At 48.5% G+C, this 17,671-nt stretch overlaps 1 protein-coding gene across 4 annotated transcripts in view; it reads right to left on the bottom strand.

Moving 5' to 3' along the window:
* Positions 1-265: 265 nt before the first annotated feature.
* The window catches only part of LOC146870432 (E3 ubiquitin-protein ligase TRIM39-like), a 438,014-nt gene continuing 420,608 nt past the window's right edge, over positions 266-17,671 (bottom strand). For all 4 annotated transcript variants that reach the window (XR_014977829.1, XR_014977835.1, XM_085640916.1 and 1 more), the window contains one exon: positions 266-3,485. Coding sequence is in view for 2 of the 4 variants with exons in the window: in XM_085640916.1 (XP_085497042.1) it covers positions 3,241-3,485 (245 nt within the window). In the remaining 2 variants the exon portion in view is untranslated. The remainder of the gene's footprint in view (positions 3,486-17,671) is intronic.

Below are 17,671 nucleotides of genomic sequence, written 5' to 3'. Positions count from 1 at the left end.
CTGAGAGTATGGGGGTGATGGGTTCACTTGGTGCTCAGTCTTGGACCCTACAGTAAGGTGGAGCCCCCGGACACCGGTGGTAACAGGCTCTCTTTGTTATTCTGAGTGTCAAGGGGTGAGGGGTTCACTCGGTGCTCAGTCTTGGACCCCACAGTTAAGGTGAAGCCCCCGGACACCAGTGGTAACAGGCTCTCTTTCTTATAGTGTGAGTCCAGTTTCCCCAGATTGCTACTTCACTCCTGAAAAAGTTTGACAATTACAAGTATTGTAAATATATCTGTGTATTATGTTTTGTTAAATGTTTCACCTGTAATATTAATTTATCACCAGTGAAACCATTTTAAAGCTATAATTTTAATAGTTGTACTGATGTATACCAAAACTACAATCCCAGAAATCATAATGAATTTAAATGAATGTGTAGGGCTTGGAGATCCATTTCTCAGTGACGTCAGCTGGCAACCAGTGGTAACAGCATGAACGTTTATATAAATACTACAATACAGAGCAATCATTTGAACGTCGATGTAGCCCCTGTCAGGATTTTAACCTGTGACCTCTAGATTTTGGGTCTTGCAAATGTGAATCAACCCACTGAGCTACCTTATAAATGGAAGTCAGCTCAAGATGAAAGAGAACACACTCAGCCCAGGTCTTACTCAAGAGACAAGAATTACATCCAATCTCCATGAAGCAGAGACCCGGGTATTAAGAAGCAGAAACCCCTAAAGGGATGAAGAGGTGACGGGTGTTACACGTCATTCCTGCTCTCCCAGGAGCAGCATTTAAAACTCGCAGCAAAATCATCCTGCTTTGTTTGTCCTGGTGTCAAACCTCACTCCCAGTGACCCCCTCAATCCCTGACCATTTGTGTCAATAGCACTTTGCATTTTGAGACAAGTGGTTTGTTGCGTCCTATTAAGTACCTTGTCATCTCGGTCCCATCATGCACTGGTGTTGGCTTGAAAGGCAGATTTGCTTCTGAGTGTCACACATGTAGCTGCTGTTCTCAAGGTTGCATGACACAATAGATTCTGATTTTAACGCAGGACAGCCTGTATATACAGAATGACATCTGGAAATAATGTGCAGACACAAGATAATTCCACCTAATATGTCTGCACAACATGGACAAGTTTGTGGAGTCATGAAAGCTACTACAGGAGGCTGATATTGTGTTGTATTTGTGCTGGAATACAACCTTATTGCTCATTGTTCACAGAGGCTGCATATCTTTGCACACTAGAGAGTTCATACATTACAACAGTGCGTTGTGCAGCAGGCCAGATGTTCCACAATAAAAAGTATACAATGTGGTCGTAATTGTGATGGAATGTTTACAGTTTAGGCTCTGTAATGTTTTAAAATAGTTCTGTATTGTGATATATCTTCAGTAGCCTCCTCAAGCTCACATGTTACAAAAACACTGTCCATAGAAAGAAGTTTTACACCCTGGCAAAGAAATACCAGCTTCATTCAATGGTGATGGATCTCAAAAGCATTACCATTTAAGGTAAAAAGGAGAGACAACTAGAAACCCATTTAGAGGCTGATTTGTACAAAGTGGAACGAGAAAACCTGGATTAATCGCGACTTCCCCACTTAACCACACTTTATGATCCCAGGCAAATAGTGCACTTCACTGATCCTTTATTTTCTTAACTATTACATATGAAAGCACTTTCAATCCCATGAGCTTAGAATACCAGCGCTATAAAAACCTATTGCGTTAAATGTGACAGACTATACCGTTGCTTTATCTATAAGAGTCTGGACAGGGCGGCTTCAGAGCCAGAGTCACCTCGTGTGACAATCTATTCTGATGCCCTTCCCCCCATGACCGCCTTCTGCAAAGATTCCCACTCCCACCTTCCAACAGTGTCCCTCTTCTCTGCACAGCCCCTGTCTCACACGCATGTCTTGCTTTATAGCGCTACTCGTACTAATCCTAGGGTGTCAGAGCGCTTTACATCGCACACACGTTATACAGAGGCAGTTCGTCTTATGTGTGTAAATCAGTCTATAGGAAATGTTACACAAACCAATGAGGATTACTGTTCTGTGATCTGCACGTACACGTTATTTACAGCTCTTAGCTCTGCGCTACTTTATGATGAGCCAAAACTGCAACTAGCCAAAACTTCCATCTCTTTCCAGCAGAAAACAGTAATCACTTGCGTCATCGTGGCATTTGTATTGTTGCCTGAAACCTGCTGGGCACACAAGGAAACAGCAGGTGCTTTTAAAACCCAAAGTTATTACTGAACACAGCACCTCTCCCAGGTCAGCGTAGGTGCGACTGCACCGGTTGCACTGTCCTAAAGCCGCCCTGAATCTGGGTTGCATACAGGGTTCACATAACAACTGTCTTGCCTCTTAGTTCACTAATAATAGCACTGTCGCCGGCGTGGGGGCAGGAATGGTTTCTAAGGTCATGTTTAAAAACAATCGCTCCTCAGCGCAGCGCTATATTGTGACATATTAATGTCAAAGCTCCACATGCGAAAGAAATGCACATTTATTAATTCTGCATAGACTTTAATATGTCTTCCATGATGTTTGGTGTATGATGCACATGGCAAACATTTTCTGGTATTATTTTTTAATTGTATAAGGAAAAGAAATATGTAGTGGTCACTTTCACATGAGGCTTCTGGTTGTCATGACAACATGTAGGAGGGTCATTGTGAAGAAGATTCTTTGGAAAGTTGGTGCATAAACTGGGGATGGACAGGTGAGGTGTGGGCTCTTCACATCGGGGTTGGCGGACATCTATATATTAATAAATCTACAGGAAAGAAACCTTCTTTTCAAGTCACTGGAATTACTACACCCTCCCAAGATACTTACTCCGAAAGGGAGTGCTTTATTATTTGAAAGCATCTCTATTAGTGCTTCTAGTCACATTGTTATCACTGCAGAAGGGGGTGGGATGGAGGGATGAGGGGCTGAAGCTCTCTGCAGCTCTCACACCAGCCTCAGCTCCGTTTCTTCCCCGTGCCAGAAGAACGGGAAGAGCCGCTTTGTGAAGGGGGCCCCTGGGAAGGTGTAGAGCAGCTCCATGGAGTCAGCATTGTACAGGGACAGCCACCCCCCCTCATAGTCCAGATACACCCCCAGCTTCTGGGGCTTCTCACAAGGCCACAAAGAGGTCTCAGAGTAGGTGAGAGCTTTGTAGTTCCATTCACCGTCCCACCTCCGTATAGCCAAGACTCCCTTGGAAGGTGACAATATGAAGGGTCACTTTCTGTTCACAGACTCTGCTGAGACCCCCACCGCCCACGCATACCCCTCCTGCAGCAGCTGCACCTCCCAGTAATGTCTGCCGGAGGTGAACCCCTCGCTCCCCAGCCCAACGTGGTAGTAGGTGAATCTCTTGGGGATGTCCGGCACAGGCTGTGCTGTGTCTGTCCGTCTCGCACGTCTCCGCCCCTCAGACAGGAGGAGCTGAGGATGAGCCGTGTCAGGATCCAGAGTCACCATCACTGCAGAGAAGAGATTCATAATTAGAGATTTAATGACACAAAGAAAGGCTGTAATTACTGCTTCTGTTTTATATATGATTAATTTACACCGCATCTGGAAGGAGCACACTGTGCTAGAGAGCGTGCGGCACTAGACTGCTCACTACACTAAAGCGTGCATTTATCTAAAGCGCACACTACACCGAACAGGACGACATAGAGAGGACATCCTACTATACACTGCACTGCACAGAATACTACATTGCACCACACAGTGCTAGACCACACACTGTGCAACACATGAACACTGCAGCAGATAGGGCACTGTAAGAGTCAGTACACTGTACTAGACGGTACAGAGTAACATAGCTACTAGAAGATATACTATACTGGTCAGTACACTGTATTAAATGGTGCTCAGTAACAGAGCTACTCCAAGGTATGCTGTACTAGTCTTTACACTGCATTTGATGATGCGGAGTCACAGTGCTATTAGAAGGTACACAGAAATAGTCAGTACACTGTATTAGACGGTGCAGAGTAACAGAGCTATTGCAAGGTATACTGTACTAGTCAGTACACTGCAATAGATGGAATAGAGGGACAGAGCTACTGGAAGGTATGCTGTACTACTCAGTGCATTGCATTAGATGGTACAGAGTAACTGACAGCTACTAAGAGGCACACTGTACCACTCAGTGCACTGTATTAGATGGTGCGGAGTGCCAGAGCTACTCTAAGGTATACTGTATGAGTCAGTACACTGTATTACATGGTACAGAATGACACAGCTATTAGAAGGTATACAATACTAGTTAGTACACTGTATTAGAAGGTACAGAGTAGCAAAGCTACTAGAAGGTATACTGTACTGGTCAGTACATTGTATTAGATGGTGCAGAGTAACAGAGCTACTGCAAGGTATACTGTTGTGGGAATCGAAAATAATTACTGTTAGCATGAGTTGAAGCCATCTTGTTTGCAGCATCCGTTTTGTTAGCCTTGTGATTCTTTAGTCATCACTGTTGCCTGCTTTTCTATTCTGCTTGAGTCATTAGCTTTAGTTAACTCCTTCTGTACTGAGCCAAAGCAAGATGTGCTGAGAAAAGGCCTGTAGCTTCTAGAATGCACCTGGCTAAAAATGTAACTGTCTACCATTCCCTACTGATGTAAGTAGTTCTGTTCCCCCTCCCACTTTGCTGACTAAGTGATATCCAGATGCCCATGTTTGTCAGTAGTTATTCCTTTGTATGCTTGTACCTTCTATTTGTAACTACATGCTTACTCTGCAACAAAGGGGGTATATAAGCACCATGGTCTGTGACTGCTGCAGCACTTGAGGGTTTTGTATTAACGTAGTCCCACTCATGAGTGATTAATAAACTTGTTGTTTGAATTCCAGCTTCAGTGCCATTTCTACACTAGTCAGTACACTGGATTAGATGGTGCAGAGTGACAGAGCTACTTCAATGTATATTGTACTAGTCAGTACACTGTATTAGATGGCACAGAAAAACGGTGCTACTCCAAGGAATACTGTATTATTCAGTACACTGTATAACAAAGGTACAGAATGACAGAGCTACTCCAAACTATACTGTACTAGTCAGCACACTATGTTATATGGTGCAGAATATCAGAGCTACACTAATGTACTTTACTAGTCAGTACACGGTATTAGATGGTACAAAGTAGCAGAGCTACTAAAAGCAATACTGTACTGCTTAGTACACTGCATTAGATGGTAGGAAGTAACTGACAGCTACTGCAAGGCATACTGTAGTAGTCAGTTCACTATATTAGATGGTACAGAGTGACAGAGTAATTAGAAGGTATACTGCACTAGTCAGTACACTGTATTAGAATGTTTAGTGTAGCAGGGCTACTAGAAGATTTACTGTACTAGTCAGTACGCTGTATTACAAAGTACAGAGTAACCGACTGCTACTCCAAGGTCAGTATACTGTATTATATTGTACAGAGTGACAGAGCAACTAGAAGGTGTACTATACTAGTTAGTAACTGCATTAGAGGGTACATAGTGACAGAGCTACTAGAAAGTATACTGTACTGGTCAGTACACTAAATAAGATGGTCCGGAGTGACTGAGCTTTTCCACAGTATATTGTACTACTCAGAACACTGTATTAGATGGTACTGAGCAAATTAGTTGCTCCAAGTTATATTGTACAAGTCAGTACACTGTATTAGATATTACAGAGTGACAGAGCTACTCCAAAGCGTACTGTACTAGTCAGTAAACTGCATTAAATATTGCAGAGTGACAGAGATACTCTAAGGTATACTGTACCAGTCAGTACACTGTGTTAGATGGTACAGAGTAACCGATAGCTATTCCAAGGTATACAGTACTAGTTAGTACACTGTATTATATGGGACATAGTGACAGAGCTACTAGGAGGTATACTGTACTAGTCAGTACACTGCATTAGATGGTCCCGAGCAACATGATCTAGGCATGCATAATAATGTCAATATCATATATAATGTCAATATAAGACAACATCGATGTACACTATGACAACTGTATGCACAATACTGAGGATGTCGGTAAAAATGATATCAATGACTGCCACAATATTTGTAGAAATTCTAATTAATTATATTATTGCTGTCGGATTCACCCAAGTTGACCACCCTCAACCCAGAGTCAGTACGCAACCCATGCCTATCAATTGGAAGGTCACAGGTGGGGTATCACTTAGCCCAAAGATTAACACACATCCAGAAAAAACCCTGATCGATCCCATAGTCTGACAGTTACACCACAAACAGGTCTTAGGAAATTGGCCCCAATAAAACACGTTTGGCCAGAGGTGGCGTTCCCTAAAAATACAACAAAGCTGGATGCCACATGTAGTTAGGAACACTCAGCCAATCAGAACACACCACACGTAGTAGTGATCAAGCACTCCCCACACTGGACATCTGGACACACACACACTGGCCCACACTACCTCCTCCTGAGGTCGAAAGCCATCTGTGCCCCTTATCAGATGGCTATGCTTGTTATTTACAAGTGAGATGTTTTCCCCAGTATGCAGAACTGTTTTATTGTACCTCAGGAGATTTATATGATATAGGGCCTAAACACTTGTACAACAAGAGTCTTTCTGCAGATGCAACTGTGTCGATTCTCTCCCGGCATCTGTATTTATGTAAAGTAACTTGTTCCTGTTTTGCCAAACACCTCTAGTCTTTTCATTCCTGTTAGACCTGTCAGCCCTTTGGGTGGTCCCTCCTCATCATTATTTATTTTGTCCCACTTTTGCCTCAAACCCTGTTAGTATTTTTCCTTTTTGGGAACCACCAGACTTTTTAGTGTTGATGCAGGGTCAGGGAGCCATTTTCCCTACCCCTGGAACTTCTGTCTGAGGGCCTGAAACACAAAATGGTGGCCACCCATTGTCACCTGAGACATAGCTGGAACCTACTAGTACCTTCCAGAACATTCTAGAACCCTGTGACAGTGTGAGGCAGGTTTAGAATGTTGGGAAGCCAGCTCAGAGTTGGCAGTTGGAGTAGGCAGTTGGCACCTGACTGGAGAGGAGAGAGGACAGAGAAACAGAAGGAGGAAGGAGTAAGGCAGCAGGGGTGGAAACTTGTGCCTGGAGTGGGGTCCAGAAACCCACCCTTGATACTAGTCCCTACTGACCAAGCCCAGCCTAAAGCCCTGTGTGGGATAAAGACCAGAAAATCATCTTAAGGAGCTGAACAGCCGGAACAGGCCTTAAAGGAGAAGAACAGTAAGTTCCTGACCTGTTTGGTGGAATCCTCCTGGAGACCCAACGTCGAGAAGCCTGGAGACCTGGAGCCCGAGGTGGAGAAGCGGCGCTGACAGAAGGCAGACGTCGTACCCGGAGCCGCTAGAGGTCGAGTGAGGGCGCCGACGGAGGTCGTGGAGAGACACCGGAGGTCGAGTAGAAGTCACCTGAGGTCGAGGTGAGGCGTCGACGGGGGAGTGAAGTCCGCCCTCCGGAGTCGCCGGAAGCTGAAGTAAAGCGCGCAGGAGGTCGGGAGTGGAGGTCGCACTCCGGAGTCGCCTGAGGTCGAGGCGAAGCGCGCAGGAGGTCGGGAGTGGAGATCGCACTCCGGAGTCGCCGGAACCCGAAGTGGAGCCGACGGAGGTCGGGAGTGGAGGTCGCACTCCGGAGTCGCCCGGAAGTGGGGGAACCGTGACCCTGTGATGCTTGAACACGACATCGAGCCGAGGCCGCCCAGCGACATCCATCCGGAGCCGCCTCACGGCATCGACCCGGCGTCAGGTAAAGCAGATCGACGCAACATCGAACCGAGGCCGGCCAGCGACATCGAATCAGAACCGCCCGACGGCATCGACACGGCGTCAAGTGGAACAGATCGACGCGACATCGAACCGGAGCCGCCCAGCGACGTCGACCCGGCGCCGAGCGGAGCCGATCTTCGTGAAAAGGGCAGTAAGTGGTAGAACGGGCATCTGAGGCCCTGTGGAGCCCTAAAAGACCAGTCTTGGGGCTAGAGGGGTGTTAGGACCAACCTGAGAGTGCTAGGGGGTGAACTGAGACTGGTGCAGGGACCTGTGTGAGGGACTGTGTAGTTGGAAGAATCAGAACCTTAGGTTTCCCTCATTCTACCTCAGCTTAGGCCCCAACCTTGACCACTCTAGGTGGGACATCCCCAGGCCACCCCAGTGACCATAAGCTGTACTTGGGCTTGGTAAAATCAATCTACCTCATAAATGTGATCTGATTTGCAATTGTTTGATGGCTTATATTATTTATTGAAGGTGTTTTATTTATTGTCTGACCGTATTTATTCCTGCCTTGTGTTTATTGTCTGACAGTATTTATTTGCCCTATGTATTTATCGCACCTCTATTTATTCCTTGTGTATTTAAGACCTAATCCTATTTATTGAACCTGCAAAGTGTTCTTATTTAATTGACCTGCTATTTCTGAAGAAAATCCTTTTGTATTGTATTTGTGTCATAACCCTGCAACTAAGAGAAAAATTAAGATAAACACAAAGAGATTCTTTCATAAATTTTTACGGTGTAGAGTTGTTTTTGGAACGGATGAACGCATGGTTATTGTGAGGGTGTGACGTACGCTTAACACGGTGCCTGACCCCCGACCGCTCAAGCCAAGCTACCCCTTGTGTTGGGAAAAACCGGGTGACTGCTAACCCGGTTGCCCGGGGTTTTCTAACATAATTGGTGTTCAGCGGTGGGATAGAGCTGTGCTTGCGTCCACTCGACAATAACTGTGGGTAGTCTATAGGCCTACACCAGGAGTTTTCTCAAAGCGGACTTCCTAATTCTGAGTTTTGTTTTTTCCAAATTTACTCTGGTGGTGGGAGGAGGTATTACAAAAGGTACCCCCCTGCATAGCTTCTGTAAACACCTGTCTTCTATTCTGAGTGGGCAAAATGGAGTTTGTGTTGGAAGATGTGGAAACTTACACTGTGGCCCAACTCAGAGAGTTTTGTCAGCGAGAGGGGGTGTATTGTCCCCCGGGTGCCAAGAAGGCTGAACTCCAGACCAGCTTGAGGGCTTGGGGGGAGGCACGACGGGAAAGTAAGGCTGAGCAGGAGGACAGGGATGGAGAGCCTGTTAGCGAGGGGACTGGGTTGTACCAACCTGAGGTGGGGAACCTGTTAGCGGGGCCCAGAACACTTTCCAGGAAGGGCAGCACTGTCTCTAGCGGTGGCTTATCTGAAGCAGAGTTAACGGACCGGAGGGAGAAAAGACAGCTCACATGGGAGTTGGCAAAGCTGGAGAAAGAGAAGGAGGGACAGAGGATGGCTCACGAGTTGAGGCTGAGGGAAATAGATCTCCAGATCCTACAAGTCGGGGCACACACTGTTCCTAATGGTGGCAGCAAAGACAAAGAAATCACCAGGGAACCCAAACCCTATCTGCCAAAAGACATAGTAGCTAGCTAAAGTGCAGGGGATGATATTGCCAAGTGGCTAGCGGCCTATGAGGTCTCTTTAAGGGCCCATGGGGTGCCAGAGAAGTACTGGGGAGGGGGATTGTACAAATACATGCCTCCAGCTGGTAGGGATGCATTTTTGGCCCTAGAGCAGGATGAGCAGACCCACTACCCCACCATGAAAGTGGCGCTCGTAAGAAAGTTTGGACTAACACCCGAGAAGTACAGACAGAAGTTCCGGGGTAGCCACAAACTGGGCACACAGAATTGGGTGGATTTCCTGGACTATGCAAAGAAGGCATTAGAGGGTTGGATTCAGGGCAGTGAGGTGAGGGACTACGAGGGGTTGTTTGATTTAGTGTTGAAGGAACACCTGCTCGAAAAATGTTTCCCTGAACTGCGTCAACACCTGGTGGATAGCAAGCTGACCAATCCCCGGAAGCTTGCTGAGGAGGCGGACATTTGGGCTAGTACCCGGGTGTCCACAAGGGGGACTGGAGGGGATACTCAAAAGGCCGGACAGGGCGCCCCCCAGAAGAAAGAGGGAGGGGAAAAGAAAAAGGAGTTCTCTAAAGGCCCCCAAAATAACTTCCAAGAAAAGGGAACAGGATTCACCCCTATGGCTAACCCACCCAGAAACCCTAATCCTGGCCAGAGTCAGCAGCCAAGGGTTGTCCATTGCTTCGAGTGCGGTGGCGTCGGACACTATAAGGGAGATGCGAAGTGCCCGAAAAGACCACCCCCTCCCATTGGAGGAAAGGCCCCCGGAGTAGCTAGTGTAGTGCTCGGGGAGGAGATGCCCTTAACTAAGGGAAGGGAGTGGGCGGGTGTCACTTTAGTGTCCCTGGGAGAACGGGAGATGGTTCCTAAGATCCAGGTGCCCGCAAATACCATAAAGTATGGGCAGTGGGTCACCATCAACGGCCAAAGAGGGGAGGCTCTGAGAGACACAGGAGCCAGTATGACTATGGTACGTAGCCAACTGGTGTCTCCAGAGCAGGTAATTCCCGATGTACTCCACCCAGCCGCGATGGCTGACGGCAGAACCGGCCACTATCCGGTGGCCGAGGTTCCCTTTGAATGGGAGGGGGTTGCAGGTTCACTTCGAGTTGCCATAAGCCCTGCCGTGCCGGTCGATTGTCTACTGGGGAATGACATGGAGCACAATGCTTGGAAGGAGGTGGAATACCGGACTCATGCTGAGATGCTGGGTACACCTGACTGGGCCTGTGTTAGCACAGGGTCCGCGACTACCCGGAGAGGGCGTTTGTTTCGACTGGAGCCTGGAGCAAAGGCACAGCCGGCTGCCGACCAAGGGAAGAACCGAGGACAGGAGGAGCCTGCCTCGGCATCCGCGCCCCGTGTGACGGATAGGCCACCGGAGGTGGTGGACCAGGAGTCCGCGGTGGGGGATGTTACCAAACTGGAGGACCTACCCATCCCGGCCGAGTGGCACGTGGAGGGAGGGCCGACCAGGGAGGAATTCTGCAAGGGCCAGAGGGAGTGCCCTACCCTTGAGGGACTGAGGCGACAGGCCGAAGCCCAGGCAGCAGGGAACGTTGAGGGGAACTACAACCTTTACTGGGAGGATGGCCTCCTCTACAGTGAACCCAAGGCACCCCTACATGGATCGTCACGAGCCTTAGTAGTCCCTCAACGTTACCGAGCCTTCCTACTGGAATTGGCTCACGAGATCCCCTTGGCAGGACACCTGGGGCAAGACAAGACTTTCGCCCGTCTTGTCCCACACTTTTATTGGCCTCAAATGAAAGTGTCGTCCGACACCTACTGCCGGACATGTGTGTCTTGCCAAGCCAGTGGGAAAACAGGGGTGAAGCTGAAAGCTCCCCTGGAACCACTTCCTGTCGTTAGCACCCCCTTTGAAAGGGTGGGCATCGACATTGTGGGTCCATTAGATCCGCCTACTACAGCTGGTCACAGGTTTATCCTGGTTCTGGTGGATCATGCCACACGGTACCCAGAGGCTATACCTTTAAGGACCATTACAGCACCTGTTGTGGCTAGGGCCCTGATGGGAATCTTTACCCGAGTGGGTTTTCCCAAGGAAGTTGTGTCCGACAGGGGGACCAACTTCATGTCAGCATACATGCGGGCCATGTGGAAGGAGTGTGGAGTGACCTACCGGTTCACAACTCCTTACCACCCCCAGACCAATGGTCTGGTGGAGAGGTTTAACAAAACCTTGAAAGGCATGATCAGGAGTCTGCCTGAAAGCCTGCGGAGGAAATGGGACGTCCTCCTACCCTGTCTATTGTTTTCCTACAGGGAAGTGCCACAGAAAGGAGTGGGCTTCAGCCCCTTCGAGCTTTTGTATGGGCACCCTGTGCGTGGACCTCTCAGCCTGGTGAGAGACGGATGGGAAAGAACTCCCAGAAAGCTTCCCCAGGACGTGGTGAGCTACATGCTGGCCTTCCGAAGCCAAATGGCTAAGTTGTGGAAGCAAGCTTCTGACAACTTGGAGGCCAGCCAAGCAGTAATGAAGGCGTGGTATGACCACAACGCTCACCCGGTGGAATTGGAGCCTGGCCAGAAGGTGTGGGTGATCGAACCAGGAGAGCTTAGCGCCCTCCAGGATCGCTGGTCAGGACCCTTTGAGGTATTGGAGAAGAAGGGTAAGGCTACCTACTTGGTGGATCTTAAGACCCCTCGTCAGCCCCTACGGGTGCTGCATGCCAACCGCCTCAAACCCCACCACGAGAGGCCCGAAGTCATTTTGATGATGGTGACTGACGGAGCAGAGGACGTGGAAAGCGAGCCTCTCCCCGATTTGTTTGCGTCTCAAGAGAAGGATGGGTCGGTGGAGGGAGTGATTCTCTCCCCATCTCTAACTCCTGAACAGCAGGAGGACTGCCGGCAGATCCTGGGACAGTACTCTTCGTTGTTCTCCCTTGTTCCGGGTAGGACTCACCTGTGCGTCCATGATGTGGACACAGGAGACAGCCCACCTGTGAAGTCCAAGATCTACCGGATGTCAGACAAGGTGAAGGCCAGCATTCACAGTGAAGTCACTAAGATGCTGGAGCTAGGAGTGATCGAACCTTCCAGCAGCCCCTGGTCCAGTCCGGTGGTGCTAGTACCAAAAGCCGCACCACCGGGTGCCCAGCCGGAACTGAGGTTCTGTGTGGACTACCGGGGACTGAACTCAGTAACCAAGACTGATGCTCATCCGATCCCAAGGGCGGATGAATTGATTAACCGGCTGGGAGCTGCCCAATATCTAAGTACCTTTGACCTTACTTCTGGGTACTGGCAGATCTCTCTGACTGACGGAGCTAGGGCAAGGTCAGCCTTCTCCACGCCCAAAGGCCACTACCAGTTCTGTGTGATGCCCTTTGGGCTCAAGAACGCACCTGCCACGTTTCAGCGTCTGGTGAACCAGATCCTCACTGGAATGGAGAGTTTCTCTGCTGCTTATCTGGATGACATAGCCGTCTTCAGTAACAGCTGGGAGGATCACTTGCGTCACCTGCAAGCTGTTCTCCAGGCCCTGAGACAAGCTGGTTTAACGATCAAGGCCAGCAAGTGCCAGATCGGGCAGGGGTCGGTAGTGTACCTTGGACACTTGGTGGGTAGGGGAGCGGTGCAACCCCTCCAGGCGAAGATCGAGGCCATCATGGCCTGGGAACCCCCCAAGACTCAGACTGAGGTCCGAGCTTTTCTGGGCCTCACCGGATATTACCGCCGCTTCGAGAAGGGATACGGTACCATTGTGGCCCCCCTCACGGAGCTTACGTCCAAGAAACAACCTCGACGGGTAGTCTGGACGGAGGCTTGTCAGCAGGCCTTTGTAAAACTGAAGCAAGCCATGTGCGAGGCCCCAGTCCTACGGGCCCCAGACTTTTCCAAGGAGTTCATTGTCCAGACGGATGCATCGGAACATGGCATTAGGGCAGTGTTATCGCAACTCAATGAAGAGGGTCTGGATCAACCCGTGGTCTTCCTATCCCGGAGACTACTTCCCAGGGAACAGAAGTGGAGTGCAATAGAGCGTGAAGCCTTTGCAGTGGTATGGGCTCTGAAGAAGCTGCGGCCATACCTGTTTGGCACGCACTTCCTAGTTCAGACCGACCACAGACCCCTTCGTTGGCTGATGCAGATGAAGGGGGAGAATCCCAAGTTGCTAAGGTGGTCTATCTCCCTACAGGGAATGGACTTTCAGGTAGAACATCGGCCTGGAGTGGACCACGCCAATGCAGACGGTCTCTCAAGGTATTTCCGCCTTAGTGATGAGAACCCCCAAGGGGTTGGGTAGCTCTCCCCACTTTCAGCTGGGGGGGACGCGTGTTAGACCTGTCAGCCCTTTGGGTGGTCCCTCCTCATCATTATTTATTTTGTCCCACTTTTGCCTCAAACCCTGTTAGTATTTTTCCTTTTTGGGAACCACCAGACTTTTTAGTGTTGATGCAGGGTCAGGGAGCCATTTTCCCTACCCCTGGAACTTCTGTCTGAGGGCCTGAAACACAAAATGGTGGCCACCCATTGTCACCTGAGACATAGCTGGAACCTACTAGTACCTTCCAGAACATTCTAGAACCCTGTGACAGTGTGAGGCAGGTTTAGAATGTTGGGAAGCCAGCTCAGAGTTGGCAGTTGGAGTAGGCAGTTGGCACCTGACTGGAGAGGAGAGAGGACAGAGAAACAGAAGGAGGAAGGAGTAAGGCAGCAGGGGTGGAAACTTGTGCCTGGAGTGGGGTCCAGAAACCCACCCTTGATACTAGTCCCTACTGACCAAGCCCAGCCTAAAGCCCTGTGTGGGATAAAGACCAGAAAATCATCGTAAGGACCTGAACAGCCGGAACAGGCCTTAAAGGAGATGAACAGTAAGTTCCTGACCTGTTTGGTGGAATCCTCCTGGAGACCCAACGTCGAGAAGCCTGGAGACCTGGAGCCCGAGGTGGAGAAGCGGCGCTGACAGAAGGCAGACGTCGTACCCGGAGCCGCTAGAGGTCGAGTGAGGGCACCGACGGAGGTCGTGGAGAGACACCGGAGGTCGAGTAGAAGTCACCTGAGGTCGAGGTGAGGCGTCGACGGGGGAGTGAAGTCCGCCCTCCGGAGTCGCCGGAAGCTGAAGTAAAGCGCGCAGGAGGTCGGGAGTGGAGGTCGCACTCCGGAGTCGCCTGAGGTCGAGGCGAAGCGCACAGGAGGTCGGGAGTGGAGATCGCACTCCGGAGTCGCCGGAACCCGAAGTGGAGCCGATGGAGGTCGGGAGTGGAGGTCGCACTCCGGAGTCGCCCGGAAGCGGGGGAACCGTGACCCTGTGACGCCAGAACACGACATCGAGCCGAGGCCGCCCAGCGACATCCATCCGGAGCCGCCTCACGGCATCGACCCGGCGTCAGGTAAAGCAGATCGATGCAACATCGAACCGAGGCCGGCCAGCGACATCGATTCAGAACCGCCCGACGGCATCGACACGGCGTCAAGTGGAACAGATCGACGCGACATCGAACCGGAGCCGCCCAGCGACGTCGACCCGGCGTCGAGCGGAGCCGATCTTCGTGAAAAGGGCAGTAAGTGGTAGAACGGGCATCTGAGGCCCTGTGGAGCCCTAAAAGACCAGTCTTGGGGCTAGAGGGGTGTTAGGACCAACCTGAGAGTGCTAGGGGGTGAACTGAGACTGGTGCAGGGACCTGTGTGAGGGACTGTGTAGTTGGAAGAATCAGAACCTTAGGTTTCCCTCATTCTACCTCAGCTTAGGCCCCAACCTTGACCACTCTAGGTGGGACATCCCCAGGCCACCCCAGTGACCATAAGCTGTACTTGGGCTTGGTAAAATCAATCTACCTCATAAATGTGATCTGATTTGCAATTGTTTGATGGCTTATATTATTTATTGAAGGTGTTTTATTTATTGTCTGACCGTATTTATTCCTGCCTTGTATTTATTGTCTGACAGTATTTATTTGCCCTATGTATTTATCGCACCTCTATTTATTCCTTGTGTATTTAAGACCTAATCCTATTTATTGCACCTGCAAAGTGTTCTTATTTAATTGACCTGCTATTTCTGAAGAAAATCCTTTTGTATTGTATTTGTGTCATAACCCTGCAACTAAGAGAAAAATTAAGATAAACACAAAGAGATTCTTTCATAAATTTTTACGGTGTAGAGTCGTTTTTTGGAACGGATGAACGCATGGTTATTGTGAGGGTGTGACGTACGCTTAACACGGTGCCTGACCCCCGACCGCTCGAGCCAAGCTACCCCTTGTGTTGGGAAAAACCGGGGGACTGCTAACCCGGTTGCCCGGGGTTTTCTAACAATTCCTTTAAGGTAAATTCATATCCAAGCAACAGTACAGGGCGACAAGGCTACTCCAAGGTATACCATACTAATCAGCATGCTATTTTACATGGTAATGAGTAACTGAGCTACTGTGTGGTATACTGTGGTACTCAGTACACTAGTCTGTACACTGTATTATTTGATACTGAGTGACAGAGCTACTCCAAAGTATACTGTAAAAATCAGTACACTATATTAGTTTGTACATAATGACACAGTTATTAGGAGGTATACTATACTAGCCAGTACACTTTATTAGATGGAATAGATCTTCAGAGCTACAAGAAGGTAAGGCTGGGCTGTGTTTGTGGAGTTCCGAGAACTTCGCCGTGCTGCATGGAGTTCCAAAAGCAGTGGAGTACGTTAGTTTGCGCTGTTCGCATTGATTTTTAGCAGTGGGTGTTTGTCCCACGCTGGAAAACAGCACGAGCAGCACAATGCGCAGCAGAAGAGGGTGCTGATTCTTTCTTCCATGCGAGGAGATGTTCTACTCAAGTGACAGGTTCCTCATCGCGAACGGATGGTTTCTCAGTCGCGACTGCCCGCATTGAGAAATCTAATTAAGAGGTGGTCTAGTGTCGGATTTTTCTCACTCGTGCTTGCCAACTTAATATTGACAAGCAAGGAAAAAACTTCACTCCACGGGAGTGCACTGCATGAGATGGCATGGAGTGCCAAAGCTACTTAAAGGGACACTGTACTAGTCAGTACAGTGTATTAGATGTAACTGAGTGATAGAGCTACTAGAAGGTATACTGTACTTGTTAGTACACTGTATGAGATAGTACAGAGTAATTGATAGCTACTCCAAGGTATACCATACTAGTCAGTACACTGTATTAGATGGTACAGAGTGACAAATCTACACCAAGGTATGCTGTACTTGCCGATACACTGTATTAGATGCCGCACAGGGGCAGCACTACTCCAGGGTATGCTGTACAAGTCCGTACACTGCATTAGACAGTACAGAATGACAGAGCTATTAGAAGGTATACTGTACTAATCAGTACACTGTATTAGAAGGAATAGATTGCAAGAGCTACCAGAAGGTATAGTGTAATAGTCAGTACACTTTATTAGATGTAACCGAGCGACAGAGCTACTAGAAGGTATATTGTACGAGTCAGTACACTGTATGAGATGGTACAGAGTAACTGACAGTTACTCCAAGGCATACTGTACTAGCCAATACACTGTATTAGATCACACAGAGTGACAGAGCTACTCCAAGGTATACTATGCTAGTGAGTACACTATTTTTGATAGTAGAGAATGACAGAGCTATTAGCAGGTATACTGTCCTAGTCAGTACACTGCATTTATATGTAACCAAGCGACAGAGCTCCTGGAAGGTATTCTGTACTAGTCAGTACACTGTATTAGATGGTACAGAGTGACAGCGCTACTCTAAGGTATACTGTACCAGTTATTACACTGTCAGATGGTACAGACTGACCCTCTCCAAGGTATACTGTACTAGTCGATACACTGTATCAGATAGTACAGAGTGACAGAGATATTAGGAGGTATACTGTACTAATTAGTACACTGGAATAGATGGTACTCTGAAGTATACTGTACTAGTCAGTACACTGTATTAGAGTGACAGAGCTACTAGAGGGTGTACTGTACTATTCAGTACACTACATTAGATGGTACAGAGTGACAGTGCTTCTAGAAGGTATACTTTACTAGTCAGTACACTACATTAGATGGTACAAAGTGACAAAGCTGCCCCAAGGTGTGATGTACTAGTCAGTAAATTATATTAGATGGTACAGAGTGTCAGGGCCGCTTCAAGGTATACCGTACTTGTCAGTACACTGTATTGGATGGTACAGAATGACAGAGCTATTAGAAGGTGTACTGTACTAGTTAGTCCACTGCATTAGATATAACCAAACAACAGACCTACTAGTAGGTACACTGTTCTACTTTGTACATTGGATTGGATGGTAAAGAGT

The sequence above is a fragment of the Triturus cristatus genome, chromosome 1_1 (assembly GCF_964204655.1).
Source record: "Triturus cristatus chromosome 1_1, aTriCri1.1, whole genome shotgun sequence".
In the NCBI taxonomy this organism is placed as follows: Eukaryota; Metazoa; Chordata; class Amphibia; order Caudata; family Salamandridae; genus Triturus; species Triturus cristatus.
This window is presented reverse-complemented; position numbering and strand designations above follow the sequence as displayed.